Source organism: Rattus norvegicus, chromosome 15 (assembly GCF_021556685.1).
Source record: "Rattus norvegicus strain SHRSP/BbbUtx chromosome 15, alternate assembly SHRSP_T2T, whole genome shotgun sequence".
Classification (NCBI taxonomy): Eukaryota; Metazoa; Chordata; class Mammalia; order Rodentia; family Muridae; genus Rattus; species Rattus norvegicus.
The window spans coordinates 40,177,793-40,201,890 of record NC_141548.1 but is presented as its reverse complement, the minus strand read 5'-3'; the positions used below and the strand labels follow the sequence as shown (position 1 = coordinate 40,201,890).

Here is a 24,098-nt window from a genome sequence, read left to right as displayed (position 1 = left end):
TAACCTGAGGGTCCGACACAGGAAGTGATGAAACCACCTGACTGTGTGCCGTGCCCCATGCAGTGAGGGAGGTTTAGTGGCACACGCGTACATAATGCTAAATGAAAGGGCAGGGCCAAGACCTAGGTTATAAATCACCACGTGACTCACGACACATGCGCAAAACCCAGCAAGGAAAGTTACTCAGCAGGCAGCTGCGGGCGGGGGGTGGGGGATGCTGAACGCTGGAACTGGGAAGTTTCTTAGTTACTGTCATTTCTGAGAACCTTCTTGGCAGGAGTATTGAAAAAAAAATCTCCTGGAGAAGTTGCTTCCCTCTCATCCACTGTTCTATGAACGCATGGTAAGTGCAAGCCCATTCTGTATGAACGTGGCTTTTCTCGGATTGGCAAAATCTTAACACGCTCACTATTGTGAACAGTTCTAAATGAATTGTGTTAGAAATGCAAGACAGTCATCTTCCCTGGTCAGAAGTGAGAGTGTGGTCAACAGTGCAACCATCCTTGGAAACGCCGCCACTGGGGCTGCCAGCGCGTCTCTACACTGGACACACATACCTTGCCGTTCTTCAAGTCCTTAGTGTTAAACTTAGTGTAATCTTCTTTCGCTTCCACAGGCTCATCTGCTAACTTTAGTTTCTGCAACGTTAGAGCATTGAAGCGCATCAGACGCCGTCCTCTCACCGACCTTTCGAAACAAGTTCACCCCTGGGACCCACACTTATATCCTGACAGGCTCCTCAGAGTCAGGCCACACCTCTCTTCCAAGAGCAGCCTTGGGTGACCTGATGGGTACAGGACTCGGCTCCTGCAGCCCTTTAATGATGTGAATCAGGCGCTGTGGGCTACAGTCTGCGGTTACAGACTGAGTGGGTACAGTCGAGGGGCCAAATACAAGGCACAGAGTTGGAGACAAAATGCCCGGTCGGGGCCCCGTGCCTGCGAAACCCACTGTGCTCAGCCCTGGTCTGCTCTGATGCCCACTACTGAGCAAGGCACCGTTATTCTGACACCATCTTTGCACAGCCTCCTGCCTTGCTTTCTCCTTGCCATCCGGCTGCTTCCCCATTCATCTACAGAAGAACCGCAGCCAGCAGGCAACCTGCGGACAGGCAACCTAAACAGACACTCCAAGTGGAACAGAGGACGTGGAGTTAGATCTCAAGTAAAAGCCGAAACCAGAAGCAAACCTGACCAGAGCACATTTGCCTATTCACTAATGTGCACACACAGGCATGTGCACATCACAGCACACATGTGAAAGACGGAGGGCAGCTGGAGGATCTTGGCTCTCTGCTCTCATTACATAGATCGCAAAGCTCGAAGTCATGGTTGGCAGCAGCAGCATCCTTGTCCTCTGAGCCCCCTTGCTGCCCTGCCTCATATCTCTTTTTAAAATGGCATTTACATACATTTGTACATACATACATACGTGCATATGTCTGTGTGCGTTAATCTCAGTCTTTGCACACACATCCTGTCCATTAGGCCCAGTGCAGTCAAACCTTTACATATTTTCACCATTCACAAGGTCCTTTGCACCAATGCATGTGACACTTCTGTGACGAGCTGGGCCAGGCCCTTAGTATCAGGTGATCACAGTGTAGACAGGAAGTCCCACCACAGTCTACACAGAGAAAGCCCAGCAGGGTGGATGGGCCTTGCTGCTGTGCAGAGAACAGACTGCATGGTAGTCACAACTTGGGTTTACACAGCCTTTAGCTCTTCTGGGATACACACATACCAGCACTGGGGCTCTGAGAATCCAGACTCGTCCCCATTTCCTCCTCCTCAGGCCCCAGGACACAAGATAATTTTGGAAATTCCTTGCCATAAGAAACAGAGAGAGGGATTTTCTTGGTCACAGAGCAAAGTAACTGTCGAGAGCAAAGGTAGGCTTGCTGTACAATAGTGACCTGCCGGCACCAAGTAAATGGCTGCATGCCACGTGTGGTGGCGCATGCCTGCAATCCTGGCACTTTGGAAGCTGAGGCAAGTGGACTGCCATGTGTTCAAGGTCAACCTGGACTACAGCGTGAGCTGCAATCCAGCTTCAACACTGAATCAGACTCTGTCTCAAAAGATAAAACAAAAGAATACACCTTCTATCCAGGTATGGTACAGAGGTGCACATGGACCACACAGGCCTTCAGCCAGAAGAGCAGAGCTGACAGCTGGCAATATTAAGATTGAACGTGAAGTCATGAAGATGTCTGTGTCCCTTCTCTATGGCTAGTATTTCTCCATTGACTCGGGGTGGGTATCCAGGTGCTCGGAGACCTAGCCGAGGCTGCAAAAGCTAAGAACTGTCCTTCACCTTGACCAGAGAAACTTCTCTTTAAAGCAGTTGTGGTTAATGTAGACTCAGGGTGCTGAGTCAAGGTTCTGAGAACGCATGGCTATTGAGTGCTCAGCCCTCTGTGGGACATCCACATTCCTGTGAGGCTCAGAGAACATCACGGCAAGAAGATGAAAGGGCTAGACCATGGAGGAAGGCCAGGAACCACGGGCTTACACGCAGGGCATGACTGTCAGGCATAAACTCATAATCGCTGCACCTGCTTGCAGAGGGAATGGAGAAGACATAGCCAGTAAACATTCAGCCATAGGTAGAGTGAGACTTGTAGGTCCCAGCCCCACCTAGGCCAAATAATGGCAGTTGAGGGCTTTGAGAAGAGAGTAAGTTGTCATCCCTTGATGTAGCAACTGGTTAGCAACCCAGATTCAAGGGGACAGCTCTAATCCATGACCACAGGCTGGGGCGGGGGGGACAGGTGGGGGAAGGAAATGGTTAAACCTGGCGGGCTACAAAGCAATACCAATACCAAAATAAAGACACATGAGAGTGGGGTGGGGATTGGAGGAAGGAGGGGGACTAGTGGAAGCAGAATATATTATATACATGCATATTAATTATATACATGCAAATTAATTTAAAAACATATCACAGAGCGATGCATTATAAAGCACTTGACATGCCTCACTTCACTGGAAAGCCAAACAGAAATCTACTCATGCACCGGACTAAGGACACGCCATCCCAGTTAACGTATCTACTGAAGGAGAACAGTGAAAGAGGAAGGGGTGGGAGGGAAGAAAAGTAAAGGGAGGAGGGCAGTAGAGGGAGGGGAGGGAAGTGAAGGGGGGCAGTGAAGGAGGGGAGGCGGAGAGGAGGGACTATCTTCTGCATCTGAGTAGTTTTTAGCTAATTCTGGAATAATTCTTGTAGATACACTGGGAAATAAGGGAATGCAGTATTTCTGTTATTCTGGTACTTAAAAGTCTGAGTCGTTATGAACTGTGCAGTTGCTGCAGGAGAATTGAACAAGTGGATCAGAAAGACATACAAAGAACAAAGACCTTGACTAAGCGAGTATGTTCCAGGAAGAAGGGAAGGCAGTGGTCCCTAGACCAATGTTCTCTGGCCTTCAGCTCTTACAGTACAGATGTTAAGTTCCATACAACCCTGTATAACTCCATGCACAGACTCATAAAAAAACCAGCCAACTCTTGGACACAAATAGAAAAGTCAGAAGCCAGAGACAGTCTGTGCTGTTTAATTTTTTGGGGGGAGGAGATGGGGTGGGGGAGTCTAGGGGTGGTCTTGACAGGGTTTTTTTTCTGCAGACCTGGCTGTGCTCGAACTTGCTCAGTAGACAAAGCTGGCCTGGAACTCAGAGATCCCCCTGCCTCTGCCTCCTTGGTGCTAGGATTAAAGGTGTGAGCTACCATGCTTAGCTGTGTTAAGCTACAGTATCCTCCACTACAGTGTGTCCTCTGAACACTGGAACCCCTAGCACACACACGGAGTAGGTGGCAACAATGTAGACACTGAGACTCAGAAGCAGGAGATGCTGAGATCTAAACATTTTGGCAAACTAAGGCCCACAGCCAAATCCAGCCAGCCCTGGGTTTTATCAAAGAAATTTTCCTGAAGCATAGCCTTGCTGTGTGTCACAGGGGTACTGAAGTTGGGCAGTCTTAACCACTCACTGTCTGCTTCAGTCTCACAATTTTCTAAAGCAGCGGTTCTCAACCTCTGGATCCAGACCTCTGTAGGGGTTGACCAACTAAGGCCATCAGAAGACACAGATATTTATATTCCAATGTATAACAGTAGCAGAATTAGTTATGAAGCAGCGGTAAAACAATGTTATGGATGGGGGTCCCCACACATGAGGAACTGTAAAGGGTCACAGCATTAGAAAGTTGAAAGCCACTGCCCTAGGCTGACACTGATGCACTTCCACCTTTCCAGTAAAGGCTTCTAAAGCTGCCACCACCCTGGTCCAGCATCCAGGACATGGAAAAGTCCTGAGCATGCTGGCCAGCCTGAAGGCCAGAACAACAAACACGAGGGAGAGTCCTTAACCACGGCATGCCACCCTCAAGGCACCCATTCCTCTGCTGTTGTTTTAGCCACTCAAGGGCGGGTGCCTTGCTCCCCTCTTGGAATAGCACACAGGGATCTAAGATGTGGCTGGCTGTGAGGCAGGCCTCAGTTGTGACACCTGGCTTCTCCATTTGGGTCTGGGAAATTAACACAAGCTGTGGAAGGAGTCAGGGTAGCAATTCTGAAAGTATCTGGAAAAAGGGAAGGTATCCCAAAAAGGCCAGGGAGATGAATGTTTACCACCTAATAAGAGAACTGGTACTGTCCAGACCCCTCATAACAAAGTGGATACAGTGACACATGCTGGTAATCCTAGCACGGGGGACAGAGACAGGCAGATCCCCTGGGTTTTGAGGGCCAGCCTGGCCTACTTGGTGAGCTTCAGGCTAATAAGACACAAACAACCAAGTAGGAAAACAAGGTGGGTGGTGCTTCTTGAAGGGCTGTCCCCTGGCCTTCGTATGCATGTGTGTACATGTGCGAGAACACCTGCGTGTACTCATGAACACAAACACAAAGAATTCCTATTAACAGATGACAATCATACCCAGTACTCATTTTAAGCTCAGTGAAGAGCCCAGGTCACCCTTTCTTCAAAGGATTCTTTATGTTAGAAAAATCATGCTCCTTGTTCTTTGTGACAATGACAAATATGGCAAAGTGACTTTCATGTAGAGTCAATGTAAGAAGGTTTCAGCCAGTGTGGTTGACAGACACCGATAATCACAGACCTGGGAGGCTGAGGCGGAAGGACTAAGATCAAGGCCACTCTGAGCAGCTCTATGGTGAGGCTCTATCTCACAGAGCAAATAATAATTAATAATAATTATTATATTATTATAATATAATATTAATATATTATTGCTAATATGAAGATATTATATAACATTATATATTATAATATATAAAGTATATAATATATTAAGTTTAACATTATATTAATATATTATGTTAATTATTATATTAGTATATTCTATTAACATTATTAATTATTATATAGCTGTAATATAGTCTTAAAGACTTATTTTACTTTTATTTCTGTATATGTGCGTGTACGCAAAGGTATATACCTAAAAGGGCATCAAGTCCTCTTGAGCTGAAGCTGTAGGTGGTTGTAAGGCATCATATGGGTGCTGGGAACTGAACTCTGGCTCTCTGCACAAGGAGCAGGCACCTCTGCTCTCTAGCCTGACCTGTGCGTGTTAATAGAGGTTACCCTGCTAAAAACAACTTGGTTTTCACCTCCAGGAAAAATGTAGAAATGACGACAGTCATGCAATCCAGAGTTCTAGTGATACCGTGTTATGTAAGACAGGTTCTGCACACTTTAAATTGATGGGAAAGACTAAGTAATGGAGAAATGTAGTGTTTTTCCCTAAAGGTATCTTAGTCCCAGGTTCTTACCTTTGCTGGAGGGTTTGGCAGGGAGGCTGGAGGTTCTGGAAGCCTAAGGGAGTAAAAAATAAGAATCATGGTGACGTCTTCTCAAGGACAACAGAGAAGCTGGGCCAAGGCAGGAGTCTCATCTGGTGGAGAGTTCTGACTTCCACACACTGTCCTGCTCGCCCAGGGAAGAAGGCAGTTTCACTGAATGAACGGATGGAGATGTCCAAGAGAGGATACAGTGGGAACCCACCTGCTGAAGTGAGCTGTCTGGCTTTTGCCTCCATGACTGTATCTGGAGGGACATTTTTTTTTCTTCATAAATCACAATGCTAGTATTTATTTAAAACTGAAAAGTATCTAACTGTTGGGAAAGCCACATGAACGCCATCTTTTCTCTACCAAAGAAGCGTTTACTTAGCATTACCTTTTAACCAAAATATTTGACTCAAATTTCAGAGTAAAGAAAAGATCAATGCAAACAACGGGAAGGAAACAACAGCCTCTATCAGGACGTGGGGATCCAGAGAAACATCAAGCAGAGAGATGGTTAGTAACGGCACGCTTTCTACACCCGTGACTAGTAAAGTAACCAGCTTCCCTGCAATGTTTTTTAAGTAGGTGTGCTGGGTAGTTTTTATTGTCAACTTGACACAACCTCGAATCCCCCAGGCAGAGGGAACCTCACCTGAAGAGCTGCCTTGAACAGATGACTGTTCAGACTGTGGGCATTTGTGAGAGACTGTCTAGACTGATGAGGAAGGGCCCCGCCTACTTGAGGCGGCTCCATCCCCAGGCCTAGCAGAGTAGGAAAGCCTCATAAGCAAGCTAAGGAGCAGCGCTTCTTGCTAGCATGGCTTCTGCTCCAGGTTCCTTCCTGCTCGGGCTTCCCTTGAAGATGAACTGTGGGATGAAATAACCCCTTCCTTCCCAAGGAGGTTTTGGTTAGTAATGTCTCACAGCAACAGAGAGCAGACCAGGACTGCTGTAAGTAGCAACCAAATTATTACCTATTACAGAGTAAAGAAGAAAAAGGATTTAATCAGGATCAGGAAACGCTATAAATCATCACACGTAAAACTAATACCAACTACTAATATCTTGAAAATTAACAAGAGAAAGAAATCTTTAAGACATACTAAAGATCTTTTTAAAGGAAGGCTACGGACCACACCACCCTGACGACCAGCCACTTTGTGCAGCCCTTCAGGACGCCGTTGTGCTGTGAACTGAGCACTCGGCACCGGCAAGGTGCTTGGTAAAGATCCTGGAACTGTGAACGAGATGTACTATAGCACTTTCACATGCAATTTTAAAACTATTACCATCTGCCTTTCACTTCCCATCTCTCTTAAAATGACCACAAAAAAACAGATTAACTCTCATAGCCATAAAATTGTAATATGTGACTTTTTTCTAAAACTGCACAAAATAATAATTTTAACGCCAAATTTAAGTTGCTGCAATCAGTTTCTACTGAATCAAATCATCCTACTTAATGTCCATTAGAGAAAACTTCAGTTCACAGAGTCCGAGACAGCCCAGGGACAACAGCTCATCACGGCCTGCTGTGCCATCCCACAGAGAACCGACTGACAGAAGGAAGCAGGGGAGCTTGTGGGTTAGGACCGAAGATGGATGACACTTACTTCAAGAGCTTGGATAAATCGTCACTTAATTCTTTAGGGATGTAATCAGAGATCAGACCATGGGCATATCGAACATAGTCTTCTGAAAGAAACAGGATAGGGAATGAACGAAAGAAAATCAGTAATAATTATGGCGGATTGAGTCAAGTTCTTGTTCTACGTGGCTTGGGAAATTCATTTAAACTTTAGTTTCAGTTTCTGCACTGGAGAAACAGGGGTACTGAGACCCGCCCACTAGCGAGGGAGACAGACAGTGGATGAGAGGGATGGTGGGATGCTGCCACGGATGTGACTGCACAGTGGGTGGGCTTGAGTGCCACTGCACGCGTGAGACACACCCAGGCCAGCTTCCTTAGCTGAAGTCCCAAATATAAGCAAAATCACAAGCCGGCCGGGACAGCTGAGCTATTTCCATCTATTTTTAATGGCTTCTTTTTTTACAAACTTGCTTTAATAAAGAAGAAAGCTAAGTTTTGAACAGGAACCAGTATGCTCCCTTCAAAGAAATAAAACGAAATAAGTAAAATCAGGTACACCATTTATGTTTTCTAGGTATTTGCTTTGTAAAAGTGCAAACGTTTCCACTCCCCCACACCCCCACACGTCCACTCTCCCACAGCAATAGACCATGCAGGACAATGGACTCAGCAGAACGTAGGATCGTTAACAATTCTAGTGTTCAGAACCAAACAAACCACAGCTCTGACGTCAGTGGAATACAGTTTAAAACATGTTTCCAAATGCAGTCATAGCTCAGTGTGTGTGGGATATGGGAGGGATGCTGTGTGCAATCAAGGACGGGAAAAGCACAGGGCACGTGAAGTGCACAGCTGTTCCCAGGTTCATTCTGGGTAAGGGAGCCATTGTGTCAGTGTTGCTTTACAAATAAATGACAGTCTGGTCTTTAATCAGAGAGTTTAGTTGACACAAAACTGAGATTTGTCATCAGACTCTCCTTAAAATGTAGTAAATACTCAGCGAGAACGTGAGGTGCCCAACTACTGGACGTAGCCACAGCACAGCTCCCTTGCTGCCCAGCACCCTGCTGTGAGGCTGGAGTCTAGGCGTCCCATAGGCTCCCATCCTGCACACTTGTTTGTAGAGTGGGTGGCATTGGTTTGAAGGCTGTGGAGCCCGTGGGAGGTGGGGCAGACCTCGGTAGAGGAAGGCTTTGAAAGAAATGCCTGCTCTTGGTTCTGGCTTCATCCTGCTTCCTGTCTGCTACCCGTGTGGCATTAGTTCCTGCCATCATGGACAGATCCACGCCTATCTTCTCGTCATGATGACACCTCTCTGAAACCAGGAGCCAGAACCCTTTCTCCCTTGTTCCTGTCAGGTGCTCTGGTAAGCCACACCCCCGTAACGGATGCACACACTAGGATAAAGGGGCGGGGACAGGAGCAGCACGAAGTACATAAGGCAGCTTCATGAAGCACCCCTGCTGGGGAGGCCTGCTGCCAGCACTGCACTCAGTAAGACTCATCAGCCAGAAGTCGCCTACCTCTCTGGCAACATTTTTTAAAATTAGATCAGCTAAATAATTTCTAACATCCCTCTTCCTACTTAAGAAATACAGTCTACTAATTGATTGGTTTGCTCTATCCATCCATCAGCCAATTTGACTCAGACTTCTACCTGACTTGGCTGACTTGACTTTCTTAAAGACACTGAGACGCTGTCTCCTGGTGTACTGAGTCCAGCAAGCATGCTGCCCACCACTCCCAGCAACAGCTATGGTTACACACAAAGTGCTGGCAATCAGATGCAAAGCCTACCTAAATGTCAACCTCTCGAAAGCAACGTTCCTTGTGCTGTTTTGTATACCGACTTACTAGTTTCCCACGGTGCCTGGGGGACTCCTCCCAGGGCCTTGTGTGTAGGCAACATCTGACTTGTGAGCTACATCCCCAGCCCAAGTGCTCATTTTGTTTATGGCCGATGTGAGAAATTGGGAGTTGTAACTCAGAACGAGTAAATGCTGATGTGGATTTAAGGTCAGGAGAATTTCTGTCCCACCACTGAAGAATGTGAGCCGCATTACATAACTGTTTTTATTTAATTACACGTGGAAAGATACAGGGTTCCTACACTGGAAAAAGCAAACGAATGCACCTTAATAATCTATAAGAAAAGGTGTTTCTAATAACATTTGATCTTAAAATAAAAAGCAGAAGGAGTGGTGAGGATGCAGGACAGTGGTGGAGTCTGCCCAGCTTGAACTCTAGGCTCAGCTCAGATGGATACAGGAAAGGAAGGAAGGGAAGGAAGAAAAGATAGAAATAGACACCAAAAAGAAACATTTGCCAAGTGAGTTGATCCTCACTGCTAAAACACAAAGAACCCTCCCAGGAGAACTGAGATACTGGGAATGTAAATTCCACCTTCCACTGGGGTCCTGAGGCAGGATAACCTTCAGGCCAAAGGCCAAAGGGCATGCAGTCTATCTGAGAGCCTCGGTCTGCAGTCTGAAACCCTCGGAGAGCAGACAGAGGTTAACTTGGTGACAAGCTGCTGCTTACCTTCCTTGTCCCTGGAAACCTGAACACCAGAGAAATATGCAGAAGACTGTACCCGGGCTCCAACATTAACATGATTGGCTTTCAGTGCTGCCACGGTTTGGTTGACCTAGGAGGTAAACACAGGGATGTCCTTTCATGTTGTGGTTTGCCCTGAAGTTATCTGTATTTTGATGCTAATTCCACTGCCACAAGGACAGCTGCCTAGTCAAGGACTCAGAACTCAAGTGACTTCACCAGAACCACCTCTCCATTGAATTTGTAAAGTACTGGTGAGGGGCAGGTACAGGATAGAAGGAGGCCTGTCATTGGAGGAGAAGGAAGGATGGGTGGGAATGAAGTTTGAAGAAAGAGGAGGCGACTAGGGGAGAGAGACGAGAGACGGAGAGAGGGGAGAAGCCATGGCAGGTGATGTTAAGATTCTGCTCTGTGTATTTACAGGTTGTTATTAATGTTCTCAAGGGATGGATGGTACCAGGCTTTGTATGTTTAAGTGGGCAATTATATTTACCAATTGGATCTAAGATTATTGTGTTGTGTGTTCTTTTATGTGAGGGTTTGAGTGTAAGAAAGTGTGCGGCTGGGCTGTGTTTCCGCCAAGATATCTAGCAGATATCTTGGGACAGTGCGGCGCGGACCTAGGGGGGTAAAAGACTATACTGTTTTATTTTTATATTTTTACAACAACAGATGGCTACTGCTCCAGTGCCTTATTCACCACCATGGTGACAATGGACTAAACCTCTCAGTGTAAGCCACCCTCCAGTGATAGGAGTTGCCTTGGTCATGTGCCTCTTCCCAGCCTGAGAACAGTGACTAAGATAACAGCTGTCGGAGATGTCTACATAGTAAACGTTGGGGAGCGGAGTGCTGAATGACCTCAACACGAGTCTTTGTGAGACCTACACAACCTGGGGGGGGGGGGTTGCTGTGAGAAACAACTCTAGAAACACCCTGTCCCACCCCAGTTATGTGAGCAACATCTGACAGTAAGAGCTCTTGGCACTCAGGGGCAGGGCCATGCAATCAAAGAAAACCAGGTTCTGCTCAACCTTGGCTCTCTGTAGGCATTTTTTTTTTTTTTAAATGAATGTTCAAGGTGGTCCGGGATCTGGTCTTACTGTTAGTTCGCAAGGCCACACACCTTCTTCTCCAGCCACTTCAATGTCTTCTCCGTGCTGTACTTATAGTACTTCTTACTGTTCACTTCTACATTGAATTAAAAGAGAAAAGTAAGAACCTCAGTGTAATGACTTAAACTAACACAAGCAATAAACTCATAACACAAATACGTACAACACAAATCGGTAACCTAGACATTGCATAGCAGTATGTGTTATTCAAAAACTCCAGCTATAGCCTGAGAACATGCTTGAGATAGTTAAAGAAAACCCAAGCTGGCTGCTGCCTCGGAAATCAACCACCACCAAGCAGGCAGGAGCTAAGGGTTCCTCAACTCAGGCAAGCAACCCAGAAGAAAACACGTTCTGAATGGCAGCCACTGACATGCTAAGCAACCTTATTTTTTATGAACAACTCACTTCAATATTTTCAATAAAACACCTCCCTTTTCAATAAGAATGGAAATCCCAAGGTTTGGGGTGGGACTCAAAGTAAGACAGGCAGCTGGGAAATTTACTGTATATATTTAAAGGGGGGAAAACTTGTATGTACTGAGTGCTTCCCTGGTGGGATTAGTGACGCCTGAAAGCACAGGCATATCGGCCTCTCGATGTACTACCGATATAATCAGGGGATTTAGATTCATGGTGACCTCGGCATGGTCCTTGACAGGGATGAAAATTCCACCGCTTATAAATGATACTTCCTTTCTTCACAAAGCACCTGGCTTTATACACTGAGTCATTAAGCCAGGACCTCCCGTGTGTCACATTTTATTTTGAGGCTCTCTTCTTCCTCCCACCAGGCCTTCTCTACAGCCATGAAGGAGTCAAGTTTATGACTACTGGAAAGCCATGGCCAGTGCAGACTCCATGGGGAGCCACACACAGTGAGCTCTGCTCTCCTGGCTCTGGGCCTTAGGAACTAGAAACTGCTTTTCTAAGGTAGTTTACTGAAGTCTATTAAACGATTCTGGGGCTCACGTCAGTGTGTCTCCTCCCCAGTGCGGCATGTGGCTGAGGACATGAAGGACCAGATGGGGGGCAGGACAGGGAGGGGTCACCCTACACAACATCTCTGAGGATGTTACTGGGAACACAATAAAGAAGGGTCTGCCACAGGTCTAAGAACTCTTGCTCCTCCAGGGCCAGGGCTGCCTGGCTGTGGTCCACTGAAGTACAAGGTTATTAGCCTGGACTACACTCCTTGGAGGCCATCTCTTACCCTGTACACAAGGCCGGCACTGAGCACTCAACCACTCAACAACGGCGTATAGCTTAGTGACTCGTTAGAAGCTCCACTCACACCCTAAGAGACTTTCCAGAAACCCTCAGTGCTGAAGTCTCTCACGAAAGATTCGCCTCTGCTGTTCACTTCTTTTGTTCTGATCCCCAATATCCTAGAAGACCCCCCACTTCCTGAGCCCCTTGAGGTAGGCTCTCTTACCCAGACTGAACTGCCTGTCTGGGTTTATGTATATCTAGTTTACATCATCACCTTGGACCCATCACGCTCAGGACCTCCTTCCTCCAATAGAAAGGAGTCGGGGATTCCTGAAGGGACTGCTGTGAACACAATGGGAGACAGCACACACAGATCACAGTACAGTGCCTGCCACAAACTAATTGGATAAAGAAAGACGGTGACATTTGTAAATGGCAGCAGAAGGAACTGACAAACTCTTTGCATTTATCTCCCTTGATATAAGTACCTGCCATGCCGGGTATCTCATTCATGACCTCCCAGAGGGGTCACGGAGACCCACAGGTTGAGAACCGCTGTTCTAGCGCGTCGTAGAAATGGGTCATGCAGAGTGCGCTCAAGTTTGTGAGCCACACATCCGTGCTCCTGTCTGCAGCAGCTCCCTATCCGTGCTCCTGTCTGCAGCAGCTCCTCCTTAGTGCAGTAACGAGGAGGCTTGGAGACTCCGTCTGCTACCCATCAGGAAGAGACACTGATTTGCTCTCCATTTGGGCTATTTTGGGATGGTTGCTATTTAAAACAAAACAAGCCAGAAAGGCCACGCCCTCACTCAAATTGTTGCACGGACACACTTTAACATGCCTAGAAAAAAGAATTAGGAGTAGAACTACTGAGTCACATGAAATTGTTGAGTGCCGTTAACTGTGCCTTAAAAATATTTACTAGATGAAATACAAGATACACTCTTTTATACTGGTGGCTCCGGGTCTTAAGAAATGCTGGAATTCTTCTGGATCATACAGATTTTTGTCCTTTTTATTCCAGAAGTTAAATCATTTTTACTTTTGCATTTAACCTAATAAGCTACTTTGAGTTTCTTTCTCTACCAATGCCCATTACTTTCAAATGGACATATGGTTCAAAAGGCCCTCTCACACTGAACTTCTCAACACACACACACACACACACACACACACACACACACACACACACACACACACACACACACACACACAGAGCTGTTATCCGTAAGAGGTCTTGCATCCCAACACCTTGCTTACGCTAAGTCCTACTGCTTTGTGGGTCCCTCAGGGTTTGAACACACACAATACTGTCTATGAGGAAAGGCACTTTCACAGTGACTCTTCAATGGCCTGCCATCTCTCTTCCTCATATTACTGCTGAACCTTCTAAGACTCTGCCAAGATGAAACAGGGATGAAATCCTTATCCAAAACTGGTCTAAAGGAGGACGTCTGTTTGGCCTTTTACCAGGATGATATAAGGAGTCCGTCACTGACATCTATCAGAGTGAAACAGTTCACTTCAAATGGACTTCGTGGCTGCATTTGCCAACTGCCTTTTCTGTATTAACTCACACGATTGCAGCTTTTCTTTTATAATATACAATTTTGTGAATTGTCCAAATTTTCTGATGTCCAAAGGCATTAGCCTAATTTTCTTTTTATAAAAATTTGATTTTGGTATGGGGCCAGTTTAGATCTCATAAAATTTTAGTTTCACAGACTTCCTTCCTTATCTATTTGCTGAAAATGTCTGAGAAAATAGTCTTGTTCTGAGTATTATTCCTATGATAGTAAAATACAATTTACCACGAAGTCAACTAGTCTCTCCATCTAGAAAGTTTTTAACCTCATAAATTTACAGGTTAAACCCATAAAGAAGGGGAGGGGGTGGGGTTAGGGGGATGTTGGCCCGGAAACCGGGAAAGGGAATAACACTCGAAATGTAAATAAATAAATAAATAAATAAATAAAATTTACAGGTTAAATTCCTGTGATAGGCTATCCAATCCCAAGATATGTCTTCAACACATATGCATATGAGCCTCAAACCAAATGCCTCAACCAACAGGTTATACTCGTCATGCATGCATGTATGTACATATATATGAAGAAGATGCCGTGCATTCGAGAGGGGATGGGGGACACAGAAGTTGGAGGAGAGTGTTGGGTGGCAGTGACATAAATAAGTACTCATGTATGGAAGTCTAAAAAACAAAAAACAAAAAAGAAGTAAACAAACAAACCCAACAACACACGCATGTACATCCGAAACATAACACTCATGAACCAGTGAGCTGGACAATAGCTGGGTATGATAGAAGGGTTTAGACTGGTCTGAAGTACCTTGAAAGACTGAGTTTACAAAATAAAGATGAGAACAGTAATTTTATGATTAAGTAACACGTTCAGTAATTGGATAATTGGTGTGCGAACCTGAATTCCCCAGATGATTGACCGAACAATCACCTCCAGCACATTTTCATCTCCACTTTCTCAAGGTTTCTCATAACCCAGAAGCTCACAGGCCCCTTCCCCTGCCTCCTGGGTTAGAACCTTGGCAACTGCCTGGTCAGTTTGCAGTCTGCCTCTTCATTACATGCCGAGCACAGAGCTTGTACCATGAAAAAGCATCTCAGTCAAGGCTGACTTCATGACCCTAGTCCTTCTCTGTGTCTTCGCTTTGCCCGGAAACATGTTCTGAGACCTGGAGTCAGTAACTAGAGCATCCCCACTAATAGTGTAGTCAGGGGACAGCCACTTGTAAAGGGACTGTGGCTGAGCTTATCCACAGGGGGAAAGCAACACAAAAGATTCTTACATACGCACTGGACTCAACTGATATTTAACACCACAGACACTGAAACCTGCATCTAGGGCTAATACTCATATAGATGGGAGAAGCTGAGTAAATAAATACCAGAGAATAGAACCAAACACTAAATTTATAAGAGAGGAATTCAAACTTAAATAAGCAGCCGGTGTTTAACACAATTACTGAGGATGACCTGGAAGGGTACAATGCCTAAAAACCGTTGAATGCTCCTCTGCAGAGCAGAGGTGACTCTCTTTCTCTCTGGCTCCCTTCTCTCTCCTCTTTTGCGTAAACAAACAAACCCAACACTCAACGTAAAAGGCAATTATCAGAAAAGAATACACCACCCAAATATTCTAGAAGAGTATCTTAGAGAATTACATGGCTGTAGGAAGGAGAGCAAGAACCATTATTACACGTGTTCCAATCCTGTCTACAATCTTTGCCATGTTAGTCATATTACGCTCTTTATCCTCGGGCTACAACAGTGACGCGAATTAATATAAGACTGATGATATAAAACGCAAAAGCCATGAATTGACACTGGACAGGCTCCCATAGCCAGGGCTAAGTGCAGAACCCGACATCCTGAAGATCTTCACGGGAACCATGTCGGTGGACAGTGCACACCCTTGCAGGAGCAAGGCCAGCAGCGTGGACTATGATACATTTTGTTGGCAGGCTTTCTTTCAGAAGATGAAACCTAAGTGGCCTTCCGGCATCCTTTTCCTTTCCAGTTTCAAATGTTGTTTTGACCTTTCTATTGTGTAAATTTATTTCATGACAGGAGGGTTGGTTAGTAAGAAACCCCCAAGTGTTCTCTCTTTGGATGGCATTTAACCTGAATCACGCTGCCCTGCTTCACTGCCATTTAAACACAAAGAAAACCACTTGAGACTCTTGTTTTAGACACTCGATTTTCCGGGTGCTGGTCTATGCGGTAGGCAATGTTGTGGTGTAAAGCGAACGGTGACAGAGGCTCACCTATGACATGACAGCTGGCTGACCTGGTGGGGTGGGGTGGGGTGGGGTGCCGCTCTAAGACACTCACTTGGAAGTGAACAGGAATGACAATCCTGTTACATGATCTGGGTTTCTGAATTTTGATTCAAGATGACCATTTTAATTCAGAGCTAGTGACAGAAGTCTGCACACAAGTTAACTGAGCTTTTGAACCCATACTACAGTGACAAACTGAAAATGACTTGTAACTCTTCCTCATTACTTTTGCATTCAAACGTGGTCATGGGAAGCTTCATTCATGTCACCCACGAAAAGAGAGCTGTCCCCCCACATACAGCATCATAGAGGATCTATAGTGAGATGATTCTAACAATCTTGGTACCATATACCTCTCAGAGCCAAAATGGATCCTAAATGTGGCCACATAGGAATTAGCAGACCTTTCTGATGTAACGGTTAGTGCTTCTTGGAGTCATCGCTTCTTTGGTTCCAGAGGAAATGTCATAGTTGCCTGACCACCTGTAACCCTGAACTGCCCCTCAGCATGTTCTGCCTGGTGCCCACCCCTTTCTCCTCACTCGGAAACTCTTAGGGCGATTGTTAAGATACTGACACCAAGTCTGCTTCTAATTCATCAAAGCACATTCGCAAATGAAATGAAATCATGATATGCCAGAAACCTCGGGATCCAGTAAAAGCACCTAGAGGGAAGTTTATAGCTAAAATTGCCTACGTTACAACCAACCAACCAACCACCTCACCCAGACCTCAGATATGTAACTCAATGGGGGACCTCAGGTCTTTAAAAAGAAGAAGCCAAGCTTAAAATCATTGGACAGAAAGAAAGAATAAAGACCAGGGCAGGAATGAGTTAAATACAATTAAAAGAACTATATAAAGGATTGAGGAAGTAAAATTTGACATAAAAAGATATTGACAGTGACTTAGCCAAAATAACTAAAAGAAAGAGAAAAGAAAACCCAAAGTAATAAAATTAGAGGAGAAAAGAGACATGACAACATGCACCAAGGAAATTCAAAAGATGCTCACTTGGAAAACCTATATTCCAGTGCATTGGAGAATCCTAAAGAAATAGGTAAATTTTTAGATCTGTAGTATTTACCAAAATTAAACCAAGACATATACACAACAGATGTACAGTAAAAATTAATGTATAAGCAAGAGATTGCAGCAGTAATAAAATGTCTCTCAACTGAAACGCTCAGGGGATCAATTGCAGAATTTTCATTCCGTGCTAAAGGAGGAGCTTCAGTGTCCCCAACTCATTGGAAGGAACCGTGCCAAAGTCATTTCATGAAGCCAGCACCTGACACCCAAACTGAGCAGGGGACACACAACAAAAGGGACATTGCCGGACAGCAACGAGCGTGGGCCTAACAATTCTCAATGAAACACTTGTGAACCAAATCACAGCGTATTAAAGACATCGTTCTTCATGACCAAGTTAGCTTCATTCCACATGCAAGCTTTACTAAACATATGCAAGTCAGTAAGTTTAATACCAACATATAATAAACTCAAGAATAGAAACCACATGATCATCTCAACAGATGCACAGGGCCTCTGACAAATCCAACATCTTTTTATGAAGAAAAAAGAAGAATCTAGAGAGGACTATATTTCAGCACAGCAGAGGCCATGCATAGAAGCTGACAACCAGTATTATACAAAATGGGGTAACCTCAAAGTATTTCCTCTGAAACTGGGAGTGAGGTGAGTGTCCACTCTCTCTTCTTACTTATGCAGTGCTTGAAGTCTCTAAGTGCACGATCACTTGAATGGGGATGTCTTTACGAAGCCCATCACTACATGCGCCAACATGCACATTGCTCATTTCCTACTTTAGAACACCTGTGACTGGGACCTACCTCCCCAGCCTGCTTATCTGGTCCACACTGTCTCCTGGATGCCACTGGTGTATGTCTCCTGGGCTAGGCTGAGGCTCAAGGCCAGAGTCATTCTTGACTCTCCCTCACGTGAGTACCGCCACATCACCAGATGCAGATGGTTCTGCACCAAAACAGCTGCTCCCTGCTAGCCCCACCCCACAGGCTCAGGCTTCCCTGCTCTTGCAAGTTGATGGCTGGCTAAGCACCTTAGCGTCTCCAGAACATACTCTATCCCTTAACTCTCCCTATCGAAAACCTCACAGATCTGCACGACCACAGTCTGATTTCAAAGGCTTGTATACCATACCTTTTTCCTCTGTCACATGCCGAAGTGACTTCTCAAGCTCAGGAAATCTCAGCAGCAAGGTGCAATCTGGAAACTTGTCATCCACTACAACCTGATCCAAGGGCTGATACTTCCCCTGAAAGGAACATCTGAGTCAGTCAGGTGGCCAACAGTCCAGTCACAGAGCTTTCAAAAAAAGTGGACCATTCCACAGAAAATCTTTCCATTAGAACCTGAGCTGCTCATTCCACTGAAGGAGCCTCTAAACTGGGAAAGGTTCAAAGGACAAGCCTGAGCTCTTCTTGTGAGGAGGGGTTCCAAACAGCAAGCTAGCTCCCTTGAGGGTACAGTCACTGCGTGAAAAGAAAATCCCAGGAAAACGGAGAGGGGAGAGGGGAGAGGGGAGAGAGGGGGGAGAGGGGGAAAGAGGGGAGAGGCGGAGGGAGAGGGACAGGGACAGGATGGAAAAGATGGTAAGACAGTGAGGACCATTTGAGGATGGTCCAGCTATTCCACATAAAAAAGAGACACCTTAGGACTTAAAGCAGAAGTTCCAATTGTCACTCGGGTCTAGAAAAATCTCAGACCAGACCCAGCCATACATCTGCCTCCCTGTCTTCACTCCAGGGCTGATGAAAAAGAAGAATTCCCAAAGTGAATCCATTCCTCCAAGAGCCATCAGCTGAGGCTTCCAAATTAGACAGAAATAAAGGGAATGGCAGCTGAGACGTAAGTACAAAGAAGACTCATGCAGGCTAAGACAGGCCAGACAGACAAGCTGGCACGGCCTGGCTGTTAGGAGTGAGCCACGCAGACATCTCAGGAGCAGTTTCTCCTAACTTTACTGATGGCCGGGGAAAGCGTATCTGATGAAGACAGTCTGATTAGGGGGCCAGGCTCAGAAGCGGATGCCCTGTCTGTCCAGGTCCCACTCTGCCTCTCTGCTTCTGAGACCAAACTCCTAGAGACAGACAGTGTGACTGATCGATTTTCCCTGCTTTTCAAGGTGAATCCTCTTATTTCTTTCACAGTGCACATGAGAACTTGCTATACTTTTCCATTAGGCTCTAAGAGGCCAGAAGTGCCTGACTGAAGTGCTCTCCCATCTAACCCAGACACCCCAGAGTTACAGTCTTTAGGTTTCTACTTGAAGGCTTTGTTTCTTATGATAAACCAGTATTTTTATACTTAGCTGCTTTAAATAATACTGACACGGATGGCACTATAGTCTCGACAGAAGTTTTATTACTGCTATTATATTCCTATTTTCTTTGCCACATGTCCACAAAAGAGCAAACCAAGAAATTTGTTTTAAATATAAAGTTAATAAGAGTTGGTATGAAAGGCTGTGCAACAAGTCAAATCCAAAAGTGGGAACAACATTTTAATAACTAAATTAGATATGGCCCCGTGTAAATGTAGGGAAGAAACACTAGACACCCATGTGTTACACACCCAGGACTTAAAAAGAAAAGGCACAGAGGCACAGGAGAGCATTCATTCGGCTTCACTCGGTCTCTGCCACCCTGAATTTAGCAGCTCCCAGAAGGCCAGGCTGAGGAGCACCAAACCCGGGTCTTGCTCTTAACAGGAGATGGGGAGGCAGTGCCGTGTGGTGAGCAACAGGTGCTTGTCTCCCTGTCAGCTTCCCCTGGAGAACATCACCCTCGAGAACCAGCTGGAGTTTTCAAACTCATCCTCCCACGGCCTCCTGGCAACAGTCAGAAGCGTCCCTGTGGCTCAAAGGCATGCGTCTTAACTGACTACCGTGTGTGGACCCCAATATACTGGCCGCCATGGCAGCTCTCAGATAAGAGGAAAGTGGGAGAACAGGGGAGAGAAGAAAGTGTTCAGAAAAAAATAGGAATAAGAGCTTGGGGTGAGTTTTGTGATTTTCAGTACTTATAACAACTTAATATAAAATTAGTCTATAAAATAAAGTTTTAAGAATTTGGTTTAAACACCAAATAAAATGAAGCAGAATCATTTACTCTATATGCAGACATGAGAGTTCAAGAAACAGACTGTTCTATCTAAGCAGTTCAACAATACTCACTGATGCTGACTGACAGACACTTGAGTGTCCCCAGTCCTCCATAAAGAAGTCCCCAAGCTCAAATCTATACTCATAACAATTCTAGGGGCTGCCTGCTCTCCCACCACGCTGACATGGTGCTGGTAGCTGAAATGACGTTGAGCACGACCGGGGTCCTTAGCTGGAGTTACGGCAGTGACACTGAAGTGCCCCAGCTTACACCGTACTCTTACGGCTTTTAAATTGCCAGTGTCACTTAAGATATCCTTGCTTGGTGGGGCTAGAGAGACGGCTCAGAGGTCAAGAACATTTGTTGATCTTGCAGAGGATCTGGGTTCAGTTTCCAGAATGATGTGGGAGCTAACAGTTGCCTGTAGCTCCAGTTCCCAGGACAGTGATGCTGTCCTCTGGCATCCATGGGTACCAGGCACACATACACATAAAAGATGTCTACCTAACATACACACAAACAAACAAAAACAAAAACAAACAACCAAACAAGTAAAAAACCCGCATCTTCGCTCAAGTAGTAAAAGCAGTGACTTTTCCTTAAATCTGGATCCTGAATGCGTCTTCGCCGCTCTGTGTGAAGGAAGTGCACTTACCCGGATTCTGCGGCTATACCACCTTGAGGCACAGATATCGTTGAGGAAAGCCCTAGACTGAGCCCTGAGAGAAAGGAGTGCCTTTGCTCTGGGTCCTCAAGTCCCAAAATCACACACATAAGTTCCCCATTAGTCAGTGTTCCCTAGGCAGAACTCAGTTTACCTATTTCTCAGACACTTACCTAAGAAGGTAAATCTTTCCTTCCCAGCTGAATTCTTAACATTTTCATAACTAAGCACTTAGTGATTTCATTGCTACGCTTGGCTACCACTTTGGTACAAAGTGGAAAGCTAGGCCACTGAGGTCACAGTAACCTGATAACCATCAAGGTGCTGCTTATTGGGAGAGGGGAGGGTACCCTGACCCTCACTGGTACATGTGGGGCACCCATTCTAATGACCGAAGTGCACCTTGAAGAAGAGAAGCGGTGTCTTCTGCACCTCCTCTTCAAATGACCCGTGTGGGAAGCTCACCTCTTTGCCAGCCTTTATGAGATAGTGAAGGAGCAGAAATAAAGGGTCCATGGGTGTGGCAAAGTGGAGAAGGCCTCCTGCAGAAGAAAAGGAACAAAGAGAGGTGGGTGCCTTACAAGGACCACTAGGTCATCTCACCCCTCAGGTGAGTTGTATGTGAAACCCCACATTCAGACATTCTTCTTGTATTTGCCTGTGACACATCTGCCCCCGGGGCAGCACGTGTAGCAGCTTGTCCTCTCCATCAGCAAACTCAGGTGTCAAGAAATACCGCCTTGGTTTAAATGCTCTCACGACCTATGGTTAGACTGCCTTCAGCCTAGACTCACCATGAGCTTTTACTTTAAACGGCTTCGAATCCCCGAGTGACTTGTGAGCTAAAGTGACTTTTCATTTCAACGTTGGAATCATTTTCTACAGGACTCACTGGAGAGGGTAGAAGTGTGGGGGAGCACATGTCGGGACACTGAGAACTGTGAGTCAGAGAGCTCAGGAGGCCATGTCACCTGGTCTATAAAACTATAGACCCACTACCTCCTGTGCACGAGGGTGAAGCCCTGGGAAAGCCCAGGATGCTCTGCGGCTTCTACTGTGGCTTGTGCTTGTGGACTGAGGGTGATGAGCAAGGCTCCCTGGGTAGTCCCCATCCCTGATGACGCCCTGCCCTCCAGACAGAACTCTGCCTCTTCCTCTCTCAGCCCCAGGGCCCTCTTTTCCACATTTGAGGAAAAGTGTGGTCATTAATGCAGCTCTAAGCAGTTCTTTGCCTCTCCCCAACCTTTTAATTTTGGTTTCAGGAAAGACATGCACTTATCTTTAAAATCTAACAAAGCAACCTATCTACACACGTAAGAAATACTAACCTAAATTGTGTCGATGTGTAGTAGGAAATAATCAATGTTATGATGCCACTTGACTACTCTGAAAAGCAGTCGGCCAACAACCTATCGGACACTCCGAGCTCATTTTATGTGACACTTCCATGATCTGCGGGAAATGGGCCCAGTTTCTGATCTGGATGACAACCTCCTGGTAGCCAGGACTAACAAAATGAAATCAAACTGTTCTCCGTCCAGGCTCCATCATGGCCTCCCTACGTTTTCTAGCCTCCATCTGACGCTCTGCTACTATCAGCCAAGGCCAGCTAAGCGGGCCAGGCCAGAAGCTGGAGCTCTCAGTACTACCTCAGAGTAGGCACAGCTACAACAACGGACAGGGACAGTGTACTTCCCACCTCCAGAGCTATGTAGAAACTACATTTCATTTCCAAAAAGAAATTAGGTTCATTCCTTATTTTTATTTATGTATGTGTGTGTATCTGCATGTACACTTGAATACAGTGACCCACAGAAGTCTAAGAGGGTAGCATTAGATCTCCTGGAGGGAGGGGGGGTACCATGGGGGTCTTCCCCCCTTCATTGTCTTTCTCTCTCTCCCTCCCTTGCTCCCCACCCCCACCCCCTGGTCAGCTCTTGGCCATGAATCAAGTGGTTTTCCCACATGGTACCACCATGAATTCATAACACGGAATGAACTAGCACAAGAAACTGCAGACTGAAACCTCCAAACTGAACCACAGAGCAACTTCTCCTCTGAAGAGTGGATAGTCTAGGGTGGGCAATGGTGGCAGGAAAAGCAGAGGAACCTTCTGTTTAAAAAGTTGTTACATTCTAGCATGTTTTAGATTGTATCAGTTGCTAGAGGAAATGTTAAAAATTCCTCTAAAGGAACCGTCTCCGATCAACCCAGCCTGCACTCCAGGGCACACGCCATCTCCATCCTGCAGAGTGTCGGTGTTGGTGTTTTAGGAGATAAGTCAGAACTGTCCATTTAACACGTGACAACCTGACTCCGCTTCACTCGATCCAAACCCTTTCCGATACCCGCAAGGGTCCCCACTTACACGCTCCACAGCAGAAGGATAGACCCGCAGACCCACATGAGATGAGAAGTGTGTGTTTAGCTGATGGTGGGAAAACATAAAATTTGTCACTTACCTGATTGAACTGACTGATTTATAAACCAAGAATGGTGTTTTTCCTTGAAAACTTTTATTTCAAACAGCTTCTGTAGACACGCATCAATTAAGTAAGTGGCTCCTTCCCCTGTAACACAGGTGGATTTAGTACTCGTCACTTTTCACAGACACACAAACAGACATAAACACACACAGACACGCACAGCAAAAGTCTGTCAACAGTTCGGAGGAACGTTCCCAACCGGAAGCTTAACATGCGGAGTCACGCCTTATGCTAGCAGACGCCGAGGCAAGCTGATGGGTATTAGGCATAGACATTGAGTTTAGCTCCATAATCCTCACTGAACTGAAACTACCAAAGTGAAATGCACACGTCTCCTAAAGGTTCACGCAGATGTGTGAGCTAGTGTCTGGGTCTGTCCCTATGCCAGCACATAGCTCCCTATACACAGGAGCAAAGACTGGGAACAAACCCTCAGATGCCACCGGCCACTCTACTGAGAAAGGGAAGGACACTCTTCAAGCTTAGTCAACCGGATATGATTATCCATTCTATTCCTTTAAAACTGGGGCAGGGAGGGGAGAGCTAGGGTCAGCTCAGTTAGAGGTAGAGCACTTGCCCAACATGCGCCAGGTCTGGGATTCAATCCTCAGCAAATCAGATGTGTAGGAAGAGGAGGGGTGAAGCCTGTGCATACCTGAGGTTTTCCCTCAACTCAGGGCCTGTGTGGTGGGGGAAGGTGGA

General features: G+C 45.9%; 1 protein-coding gene across 36 annotated transcripts in view; it reads right to left on the bottom strand.

Moving 5' to 3' along the window:
• The window catches only part of Rnaseh2b (ribonuclease H2, subunit B), a 60,898-nt gene that overhangs the window by 19,602 nt on the left and 17,198 nt on the right, over nt 1-24,098 (bottom strand). For 14 of the 36 annotated variants that reach the window (XR_015638092.1, XR_015638087.1, XR_015638088.1 and 11 more), the window contains 7 exons: nt 23,373-23,480; nt 21,376-21,452; nt 18,283-18,397; nt 11,085-11,149; nt 9,944-10,049; nt 7,425-7,506; nt 5,797-5,839 (listed from right to left, as the gene is read on the bottom strand). Coding sequence is in view for 23 of the 36 variants with exons in the window: in XM_087586150.1 (XP_087442276.1) it covers nt 5,797-5,839; nt 7,425-7,506; nt 9,944-10,049; nt 11,085-11,149; nt 18,283-18,397; nt 21,376-21,452; nt 23,373-23,480 (596 nt within the window). In the remaining 13 variants the exon portion in view is untranslated. Of the gene's footprint in view, nt 1-557; nt 639-5,796; nt 5,840-7,424; nt 7,507-9,943; nt 10,050-11,084; nt 11,150-18,282; nt 18,398-21,375; nt 21,453-23,372; nt 23,481-24,098 lie in introns of all 36 variants that reach the window. The other 22 variants (XR_015638090.1, XR_015638091.1, XR_015638096.1 and 19 more) reach the window with 3 other exon arrangements.